The 11617-nt window shown below is 51.6% G+C and overlaps 1 protein-coding gene across 1 annotated transcript in view; it reads left to right on the top strand.

Annotated features, from left to right (window-relative positions):
- Positions 1 to 9863: 9863 nt before the first annotated feature.
- The window catches only part of LMNB2 (lamin B2), a 51443-nt gene continuing 49689 nt past the window's right edge, over positions 9864 to 11617 (top strand). Inside the window, exon 1 of the mRNA XM_075903162.1 lies at positions 9864 to 10136. Coding sequence (XP_075759277.1) covers positions 9939 to 10136 — 198 coding nt within the window. The 5' untranslated portion in view covers positions 9864 to 9938. The remainder of the gene's footprint in view (positions 10137 to 11617) is intronic.

The following is an 11617-nucleotide window of genomic DNA, read 5'->3' as shown; positions in this document are numbered from 1 at the left end:
GATGGAGACTCCACCCCCTCCCTACGGAACCCATCCCCGTGCTTCACCCCCTCTGGGGCATCTAGCACTGGCCACTGTCAGCAGACAGGACACTGGGCTAGATGGACCGTTGGTCTGACCCAGTCTGGCCGTTCGGATGCTTCACCACCCTCCTAGGGAAATAAATAACGTATCCGAATAAATATCCATCCTAACCCTTCCCCTCATCCGTGTGAGCCCATCGCTCCTTGTTCTGCCATCTGCCACCACAGAGAACAGCCGCGCCCCACCCTCTGGAACCCCCCTGCAGTGGGTTGAATGCTGCTCTCAACCCGCCCCCCCCCCCCCCCCGTGGTCAGGCTCTGTCTGTCCTTGTACTTGATCGATAAAACTTTTGTCCTTCACGGATGCTTAAACCTTTGTGCCCCCCATGAACGACAAAGTTTTCCTGCGGCCGGTGCAAGTGTGAACACTGCTTTGCCAGCTCCAGCAAAGCCCACAGTGCCGACCAGCAGTGTCCGCACATGCTGGCTTCCTGCCACCAGCCTTGTCGCTAAAGTGGCGTAGTGTAGATAGGCCCTAAATAAGCGCAGTTCCCTCCACTCTGCTCTGCAATTCTTCTTCATGTCAGACTCCTCCCCGTGTCCTTCTGGCTGCCTGGAGCGCGGCAGTTTCTCGTTTGCCTCGCACTAACCCTCCTCCCATCCTTCAGGCGCTTTGGGTGTAACTGACTCCCTTGGATAGATGCTGGCTTTGTAACTTGCCAGGGGCTCCCCTCAGCTCTGCCCAAGAAGCCCTGGAGCACCCATGTGATCAGCACCTCCGCCCCTTGGCTTTTCTGAACCCTTCGAGGGTGGGGAGGGGGAGTTGACATGGAACATTTTGCCACCAGTTCAAATCCCGGGTCAGCAATAAGAACCATCTGACGCTTGGTCAGACCTGTGAGAGGGGCCCTGTATTCTGCAGCTCTGCCATTGGCTGGACAACGCAGCCCTCCTCACCCAGCCTGCGGCACACGGCACAACCCAACCTGCACCTCAGTGCATGACCCAGCCTGTGCACAACCCAGCCTGCAGCACATGGCACAACACAGCCTGCACAACTCAGCCTGCACCATACGGCACAACCCAGCTTGCACCACACTGCTCCACACAGTGTACGATATTGCACAACCCACCTTGCAGCGCAGTCGGGATGTAAAATCCCATTTAACTGGCTAACCGATTCAACACTGTAACACCGTGTAACACCAAAGAACTAATGTGATCCTGGGATGCACAAACGGGATCTCGATTAGGAGTAGAACAGTTATTTTACTTTCTGTTGCGCACTGCAGTGACCGTGTCCAGTTCTGCTGTCGGCAATACAAAAAGGAGCGTGACAAACTGGAGAACCGAGAACAGCAGGAGAATGATTAAAAGATGAGAAAACCTGCCTTATAGTTACGGGGGTCAAAGATCCATGACTTGAACAGATCTTAGTGACTTCTTCAGCTTTGGACCCCGTGGCTGGGTGTGAGCCTCGCGCAGACCACCTACCGGGTTTTGTACATTTGGAACATGACTGCTGCATGAATTGTGCCTAATTTTGCCCAAACCGCATCCCTGCTTAGAGTGAGAGCTGCAGAGAGCTTAATCTAGTTCAACAAAGAGAAAGCGAAGGAGTGAAATGATGACAGTCTATAAGTATCTGTGAGGGATGAATATTTGTTAACGGCCTCTTCAGTTTATTTTAACATGATCTGAAGGCTGGACGTTGAAGCTGGATAAATTAAGATTGGAAATAAGTTGTGAGGACCACAGGAACAATTTTTTCTCCACGCTCAACCATTTTAAAATCAAAATGGGATTTTTTTTTCTAAAAGATCTGCTCTAGAAATTATTTGAGACAAGGAGCGGTTTTGTGATGGTATTGAACTTTTCTGTATTATGAAGGGGATTGATAAAACTGTCAGGGAAAAATCTTCTACAACTCTTGCCAGGACAACATCTCTTCCACAACTCTAAGGACATCCTCTAAAATTGGGGGAAGTCAGAGTAGGGGCAAAGGGGGTGAACATCAGGGGTATGTCTACACTACAAAGTTAGTTCGAACTAACTTTCATAGGCGCTACACTAGTGCTCCGTTAGTTCGAATTTAATTCGAACTAACGGAGCGCTTAGTTCGAACTAGGAAAACCTCATTCTATGAGGACTAAGCCTAGTTCGAACTAGCTAATTCAAATTAAGGAGTGTGTAGCCCCTTAATTCAAACTAGTGGGAGGCTAGCCCTCCCCAGGTTTCCCTGGTGGCCAGTCTGGCCAACACCATGGAAACTCTTCTGCCCCCCTCCCGGCCCAGGACCCCTTAAAGGGGCACAGGCTGGCTACGGTGCCCGTGCCAGGTGCAAGCCTGCCAGCACCCAGCCAGCAGACCCTGCACCTGGCATGGATCGAGCCACCCACCCGATGCCCCCCAGCCCTCCCCCTCTTCCCGGGACCAGGCTGGCGGCTCCCGGGAGTTTGCCCAGGACCGCAAGAGGCGGGCACCCGCCTGGGCTAGTGCAGACATCGTGGACCTCGTCCACGATCTCCGCACTAGGCAAAGGAAAGTGGCCGTCTAGGGCAGGAGAGCTGCCAGCCTGGCCATCCAGGAGCAGGTGTGCAAGAGAATCAAGGGGGTCCAGTGAGACCCCCGACCCTGAGCTTACAATGACCGTCCTGGGTCAGACCAAAGGTCCATCTAGCACAGTAGCCTGTCTGCCAACAGCGGCCAACCCTAGGGACCCTGGAGGGGATGGACCGAAGACAGTGACCAAGCCATTTGTCTCATGCCATCCCTCTCCAGCCTTCCACAAAGCTTGGGCAGGGACATCACTCCTACCCCCTGGCTAATACCACTCCATGGACCCAGCCTGCATGACTTGATCTCACTTCCCTTTAAACTCTGTTCTAGTTGTAGCCTTCACAGCCTCCTGCAGCAAGGAGTTCCACAGGTTGACTCTCTGCTTTGTGAAGAACAACTTTCTGTTACTAGTTTGAAGCCTGCTACCCATTCCTTTCCTTTGGTGTCCTCTAGTCCTTCTTTATGGGAACTAATGAAGAACTTTTCTGTATGCACCCTCTCCACCCCACTCATGCTTTTAGAGACCTCTATCCTGTCCCCCCTCCGTCTCCTCTTTTCTAAGCTGAAAAGTCCCAGTCTCTTTAGCCTCTCTTCATATGGGACCTGTTCCCAACCCCTGATCATTTTAGTTGCCCTCCCCTCTCCCAGCCTCTCTCTTCCCCTCTCCCACCTCCTTTTCCCAGTTTCCTCCAGTTTTGTTCAATAAAGACAGATTCCATTTTGGAAGACACGTTATCTTTATTTTGTACATCAAGAAGAGGGGCTAGGGAAGGGTAAGTGGAAGGAGGTGAGGGAGTAATGGGGCACGAGCCCCCGATGGGGAAGACTGGGCTGGCTCTGCGGGCTTCTGGGGGTGGAAGCTCTCCTGCAGCCCCCCAATTGCCCCCTCTCCCCAGATGGCAGCCTGCGGCAAGTGCAGCCGGGCTGATGGCCGAGTGGTGTGATGTGCTCAGTGTGGGTACTCCGGGCAATCCAAGCCAGGACTGCTTTGCAAGCGGGGCACCCCTGAGAACTGTCTGTCTGGGGTGGGGATCAGGACCCTTTAAGCACAGCCCTCGGCTAGCCTGAGACAGCAGCTCCACGCTCTAAGTTCTTCTCTGATGCCCTGCCGGCACTGCTTCCGGCCAGCCTTAACCCCGGTTCAGGGTCCACTTAATGTGGACATGCTAATTCGAATTAGCAAAACGCTAATTCGAACTAGTTTTTTAGTCTGGATCCGTTAGTTCGAATTAACGTTGTAGTGTAGACATATCCCAGGATTAAGTTACCAGAAAAAAATGATGGTGGAAAGGGTTTAAATAAATGTGCAAGACACTGTGCATGAGCGCTTAATAGCAGAGCAGGAAGGAGGAAATGAGCTAACCCCCCTCCTCTAAAGACGTGTTAAAAGGGGCTTTTCTGCATTCCCAAGAATCATATTTTAGCAGAGCCTAAAAATGTCTTAGCACTGATCTTGCAAATATGTGCTGGCGGGCAGGAAGCACGAATGCTGGCAGAGGCAAAATGTACTTCATATAACTGGTGAAGGCGCAAGCATATTTGAAACAATACATGCACTCAGCCTCGGACTGGCCCCAGGGAGAGGGGTGTGGCTGGGCTTTGGAGCTGGGCCAGCAGCTGTTAGTTTGCAGATGCAGACAGGCGCCAAAATTCAAAAACAGCACTGGGCTTGTTCAAATCCAGAGGATAAGCTGAAAACAATGTGGGAGGAAGTGGCTTCCCGCAGCCAGTGGCCAAGCCTCCCCTTGAGAGGGGAGCCCAAAGCACTCTGGGGTTTGTAGTCTGCCTTTTCCTCCTCCTCTTCCCGACACAGTCCAAGTCCAAGGCAGCTGCTAATGATCTCACCCTGGGGCCAGAGCCACAGCAGGGCCATGGGCCGATTAAAGGCAGCAGGGAACTGAAGAGCCTGCTTGTGGTCATGCGGCAACATGCAAAAGGCCTGGCACCGCCTCAGCAGGGCCCTGCTTTCCAAGGATGTTGGAACCCTTCTGCCCGGCAGGGTGGGGAGCCACACGGGCAGGTTCCTGTCCTCTCCGCATCACCGCAAGCCCCTAGCAGAACCTCTCGGCCCGTTGTAGGGTGGCCAGTACTGAACCGGACAGGCCGGTATTTGGATTTCGTGTCCAGTAAACAAATTGAGAAAGTGCCGGACCTAGAATTGTCTGGCATTTTCTAATTAAGAAAGTTTTTCTGCTTTTCCCGGTCCCAGCTCTGCGCCTGAGGAAAGTCCGCTCGGGACACGCAGCAATTAAAGGGGCCACAACCGCATTTCAGCCCCATCTTCCAAATACCCCTCCCCCCAGGTCTCCCGGGGAGGGGGGAGAAGTTTTTTTTTGTCCGGTCTTTTTTTTTAAACCATCTGGCAACCCTACTCGGAAGAATAACGGCCGCCCCCGCTGCCTCTGAGCGGCAGCGCCCCCACTCGCAAGCCTGGAGTCTGTGCATCAGAAAGGACAGCTTTGATGAACAGGAACCCAGCGTTAACGCTGGAGAGCGCCCCCACAAGGATCCGAAAGTGTGCAAGTGAGGAGTAACCACGTGCCCCACTGTGTCTTGGACAGCGGCCCTCGCCTTCGTTTCCCGCGGGCAGGGGCTGCTCCAGTCCGGCCGGCCCCCTGTGCCACAGGTGGGGGGTGTGTTAAGTATTTAACCGGTTAAAGGATTAAATGCGATTTTCCTCCCCTATTCCACCTTGACTATCTGAAATCAGAGACGTACCAGGGAAGGTGTTTATAGGGGTTCCACATCCAGGGATGTCCCAAGGGGGGCGCAGGGCCTAGGGCAACCCTCCTACCGCCTAAGCCTGTCTCTGCTCCACCCCTTTGCTCCCTCCCCTGAGCAACGCGAGCTGGGGGATTACCTGTGGGCCTGGTGCAGGGGTGCCCCCCTCTACACTTGCCCAAGGGGGGAGCTGGAGTGGCCCGGCAGCCTTCCCCCGCCGCCTGGAGTGTTTCACATGACTTTGCATGCTGTCTTTTTTTATTGTGGTTGTGTCTCTTGTTTTCTTGATTGTGGGTTTTATTTTCAGACTTGTTTGTAAATATCGCTTTTCACATCAGCTGATTTGTTAGCTACCTGGAAGGCCATCAAAAGTGACATTAACAAATGTACAAATATCTCTGAGGAGGAGCCGTGTTAATCTGTAACTTTAGAAACAAGGAGCAGTCCTGTGGCACCTTAGAGACAAAGTCATATATAGATAGATAGTATCATGAGCTTTGTGGGCACGATCCACTTCCTCAGATGAGCAGCAGGGAGATGAGCAGGAAATGGGTTTTGCCCTCGAAAGCTCATGATACTATATATATATATATATATATATATATATATATATATATATTATTGAATCATACAATACTAGATCTGGAAGGGACCTCAAGAAGTCATCGAGTCCAGTCCCCTGCCCTCATGGCAGGACCGGGCACCAGCTAGATCAGGGCTACTCAACTTTGAAAGCCCCAGGGGGCCACAATGATACTCGCAGCACGTGCTGAGGGCCGCAACTTAAGTGTGGTTGCATATATATACAAATATATTCAAATAGCTTTTTTCACACTAATGGCATGAATACAAAGATTAAGGCAAGATTACACAACATGCTGGCCCCATTTAAGTCAGTTCTGCTGATACTGATGAAATGCAATATTTACCCAATTTCCACCCATATGACAGCACTTTTAATGAGCAATGACAGTCCAGGAATGTAACTACTAAAACACGCATCAACAGAAGACCATTGTATTGACTACTTTTTTGATTTGGCTCCTACCTGCAGGCCACATGTTAAGTCCCATGTAAACCCAAACCTCACTTCAGGCTGCAAACAGACAGGCTGCGGGCCGCATGTCGAGTAGCTCTGATCTAAACTATCCCTGATAGATGTCTATCTAACTTGCTCTTAAATATCTCCAGTGATGGAGATTCTACAAGCTCCCTAGACAATTTATTCCACCCTGTACAGCTAGGAAGTTTTTCCTGATGTCCAACCTAACCCCCCCCCCCCCCATTGCTGCAATTTAAGCCCATTGTTTCTTGTCATATCCTCAGAGGCCAAGGAGAACAGTTTTTCCCCCTCCTCCCTGACACACCCTTTTAGATACCTGAAAACTGCTATCATGTCCCTTCTCTGTCTTCTCTTTTCTAAACTCAACAAGCCCAATTCTTTCAGCCTTCCCTCATCGCTCATGTTTTCTAGACCTTTAATCATTTTTGTTTCTCTTCTCTGGACCTTCTACAGTTTCTCCACATCTTTCTTGAAATGTGGTGTTCAGAACTGGACACAATACTCCAACAGAGGCCTAATCAGTGTAGAATAGAGCAGAAGAATGAGTTCTCGTGTCTTGCTCACTGCACTCCTGTTAATGCAGCCCAGAATCATGGTTGGTTTTTTGTTTTTTTTTGCAACAGTGACACATTGTTGATTCATATTTAGCTTGTGGTCCACTATGACCCCTAGATCCGTTTCTGCTGTACTCCTCCCTAGGCAGTTGCTTCTCATTCTGCATGTGTGAAACTAATTGTTCCTTCCTAAGTAGAGCACTTTGCATTTGTTCTTATTAAACTTCATCCTATTTACCTCAGACCATTTCTCCAGTTTGTCCAGATCATTTTGAATTATGACTCTGTCCTCCAAAGCAGTTGCAACCCCTCCCAGCTTCATATCATCTGCAAACTTAGTAAGCATACTGTCTATATCAATATCTAAATACAGGCCATCCTCACTATAAGTCTAAGATACGTTCCAAAAAGCTTGGACTTATAGCGAAACAACTTAAAGCAGGGAGTTTTTTCCCCGTGGCTGACTTCCATTTAAGCAAATTGGGGGGAGTGTTTCACATGGCTTATAGCGGGGAATGGGAGGGCTTATAACACATCAGTTCCTACAAACATCAACAACTTTAGTGTGGAATGGATGATGTATACTGGGGCGACTTATAGTGGGGACGCCCTGTAATTGATGAAGATATTGAACAGAACCGGTCCCAGAACAGACCCCTTCAGAACCCCACTTGTTATGTGCTTCCAGCATGATTGTGAACCATTATGCACACACCTTACAGTAGCCCCATCTAAGTGATATTTCCCTGGTTTATTGATAAGATCATGCGAGACCATATCAAATGCTTTACTAAAGTCTAAGGTATACCACGTCCACCGCTTCCTCCTTATCCACAAGGCTTGTTATCCTATCAAAGAAAGCTATCAGATTGGTTTGATATGATTTGTTCTTTACAAATCCCTGCTGACTGTTACCTATCACCTTATTATCTTCCAGAAGTTTTCGGATGAATTCCTTAATTACTTGGTCCATTATCTTCCCTGGCACAGAAGTTAAATTGTGTGTTAGTCTCTAAGGTGCCACAGGACTATTTGTTGTTTTTAAATTTACAAATATCACTTTTCACAGCAGACTTGCTCAGTCCTTGCAAAGTGGGGGACAAATTAAGCCTTGGATGGGGAGGTGGGTAGTGAGGCAGTGGGGGCTGGCTGGATGGGTAAAGGGCTGGGGGCAGCAGTGGGGCAATGAAGGGGCTGATGAGCCTGAAGCCTTATGGCTGAGGGATGGAGCCCACGGTTGCATGAGTCTGAAGTCCCAAGTCTGTAGCCAGAGCCTTCCGCCACACGGCCAGAGTCTGATGCCTGCCACCACAGAGCAGAAGCCAGAGCTCCACTGTCCTTGGGAAAGTGGGGAACTCACTGGCTGCCTGCCCCTTCAGGGCTTGTGGCTCCAGGGGAGGGCAGAGTCCAACTGCTTCTTGCAGACACTGGGAAAGACCCGCTTCTCTGTTCCCATCCCCCACTCACCAACCAGGAAGCTTTGGCCACAAGAAAAGCTCTTGGTTGCTGCATGTGGCCACGGTGGCTGCTTTTGAGAAACATCTGAGACCCGAGTGCAACTCCCTGCTTCGCCGCAGACTTCCTGTGTGACATTGGGTGAGTCATGTAGCATCACTGTGTTTCAGAGCACTGCACTTCTCCACCTGGGTGTTGTGAGGATAACCATGTTTGAGACTATGAGCTGCACAGATACACAGTGAGGGGGACAGCTACGTACAGCTAAGGGTCAGTAGATATTACATTGGGCAAAAACTACCCTAAAAGAATAGTGATAGAAATGTAGCCGTGTTAGTCTGGTGTATATGAAACAAAAAACAGGACGATGTACCACTTTAAAGACTAACAAGATGGTTTATTAGGCAATGAGCTTTTGTGGGCCAGACCCACTTCCTCAGATCAAATAGTGGAAGAAAATTGGCACAGCCGTATATACCAAAGGATACAATTAAAAAAAATGAACACATATGAAAAGGACAAATCAAATTTCAGAACAGAAAGGGGATGGGGGGGGGGGGGGAAATGTCTGTGAGCTAATGATATTAGAGGTGATAATTGGGTAAGGTATCTTTGTAATGGGTAAGGTAATTAATGTATTTGTTAAGACCTAGGTGTAAAGTGTCAATTTAAGCATGAATGATAGTTCAGAAGATTCTCTTTCAAGTCTGGTGTTAAAATGTCTTTGAAGCAGGATGCAGGTAATCAAGTCATTGATTAAAAGAATGTTAGACTTGCACTGTCAGGCACGAATTTTTAAATGCACAAACTGAAAAACACAGAAATTTCACCATCTCATTCCATCAGTCACATTGATTCCCAGAAAGGATGCTACCGAGGTTGGAAATGTTAGATTTACAGCACAGATCTCAATCCCTTGAGCTCACTGAGGTTAGGTCTACCCAGCAGGCAGGAGCTGAAATAAGCCACGCAACTTCAGCTACATCAACTGCGCAGTTGAGTCCAAATAGCTTAATTGGGATTTTGGTGCAGTCTACACAGCAGGCTGTCAAAGTAGGAACCCTCTTCCCTCGACTTCTTTTTCTCCTTGTAAAATGAGGGGTAGAAGGAGGAAGTCCTCCAGTTCGATGTTGTTTCGATATAACGGCTGTGCAGACGGGCCCTGAGGAACTAGCAGCTGCAGTAGGTTGTTGTCCTCTTTGTGGACAGGAATGTAGGTCGGGGGGGGGGGCAGCCAGGCTGGCCTAGCTGGGGGGCATTGAGTGGGGGGGAGCTGGGCAGGTGCTGAGCCAGGAGGCTGAGCGGTGGCCTGGGCCTGGGGCAGCCCAGGGCGCCATGAAATCGGGGGCAGGCTGGGGCCTGGGGATACAAAATGGAGGCGAGCGCGGACTACAGCCCCCAGCATGCCCTGCGGCGGGGCTGCCCGCCATCTTCGGCTCCGCCTGCGCGGCGACTCCATTTCCCAGCGGGCGCCGCGCGCGCGCCCAGGAGGCGGCGCCCCCGCCATCTTGCCGCGCCCTCCCTGCCGCGCGCGGTGCGGCCGGATTGAATGAGCCCGCCGCCATGTCGGGCACCCCGAGCCGCGCCGCCGGCGGGACCCCGCTCTCGCCCGCCCGCCTCTCGCGCCTGCAGGAGAAGGAGGAGCTGCGGCAGCTCAACGACCGCCTGGCGCACTACATCGACCGCGTGCGCGCGCTGGAGCTCGAGAACGACCGGCTGCTGCTCAAGATCTCCGAGAAGGAGGAGGTCACCACCCGCGAGGTAGCGCCGCGCCAGGGGGGCGGGGCGGTCCGGGGGGTCCCCCCAGTGAGTGGGTAGAGGGGGGGCGGTCCAGGGGGTCCCCCCAGTGGGTGCCGGTGGGTAGAGGGGCGGGGCGGTCCAGGGGGTCCCCCCAGTGGGTGCCGGGGGGGCAGAGAGGGGCGGGGCGGTCCAGGGGGTCCCCCCAGTGGGTGCCGAGGGGTAGAGAGGGGCGGGGCGGTCCATGGGGGGGTCCCCCCAGTGGGTGCCGAGGGGTAGAGAGGGGCGGGGCGGTCCATGGGGGGTCCCCCCAGTGGGTGCCGAGGGGTAGAGAGGGGCGGGGTGGTGCATGGGGGTCCCCCCAGTAGGGGAGGGGAGGGCTGGGGCAAGGCTGCTTGTTGGGGAACCTTGCAAAGCGGCCACTGGGCCGGTAGCACTTGCCCGAGCAGAGATGGGGCCGTGCGGGCAAAACCCCCATCCGAGTCCCCGAGCTCTGGATGCTCAGAACGAAAATAAATGGGGGGGGGGGGGGAGAAGGGGCAAAGGGGGGGATGGACCAGAAGAGCCAGTGGGTATGAAAATACCAAGGGGAAAGCCGAGCTGGAATGTAACGGGGAAAACAAACAGTCTCCAAGCACCTATGGACCGGACAGTCGAAAGGCCAGCTCGGGGCTCCTGTGCCGTGTGTCCACTGAGCTCATCAGCGAGCTAGAAGGAAGGACCTTCGGGGTCTTTCGAACACTTGATGGCAAATTACAGCTGTCAGGATTTGGGCTCTCGTTGTTCATGGACATGTGAGTGATCTCCCTAGGGAAGATGTTTGTTTGCAGAAGCGTCCCTAGAGCTGCTTGTCCGAGGTGCTGGGGTATGGTGATAATAGGTGTAAATACAAGAACCTAGCTAGATGGGTGAAGAATTGCAAAGTAATTTTGAGTGTGTACCTAGGTATTAGTGTGGTATAATCATTAATACTTCGAGGAAAAGTGTGTATGTTTTAATACCCAGGTCAGATGCACGTCTGAAGTGGCTGGGTTTGTTCATCTTTACCATAGTTACTTCTGAATTCTGTCACTTGTTCTTACATAAGGTGATCTTGGCAGTTAATGCTTGTCAGCTAATGCTTGTCAGTTGCTCCCATTTTTGTGGATTTAGGTAATCCCACTAAGAAATCAATCTCATAGATATAGACCAGTGCTCACTATCCAGTAGATCAGTATCTACTGGTACTACTTGGAACCTTTGACAGGTGATCCTGACAAGTTTGTCTGGGAGGCTATCAGAAGTGCTGGCACTTCAGCTGCCCCTCTCAGCACTGCTGTGCTGCTCCTGCCCTCTACCTTGGAGATATCCCCCACCTCCTGCTTGTTGTGCAGGGCACGGGAAGAGGAAGGTTTTTTTTTCTGATGTCAGGGTGCTCCTCTCTGTACCCCATCTCCACAAAGCAGAGAAGGGCAGGGATGTAGAGAGTTTGTTGGCTGCTTTTGGGAGTGGTGCAGGACCAAGGC

This window comes from Pelodiscus sinensis, chromosome 19, assembly GCF_049634645.1.
Source record: "Pelodiscus sinensis isolate JC-2024 chromosome 19, ASM4963464v1, whole genome shotgun sequence".
Classification (NCBI taxonomy): Eukaryota; Metazoa; Chordata; order Testudines; family Trionychidae; genus Pelodiscus; species Pelodiscus sinensis.
The sequence above is the reverse complement of the archived record's forward strand: the minus strand, read 5'-3'. Positions and strand labels throughout refer to the sequence as shown.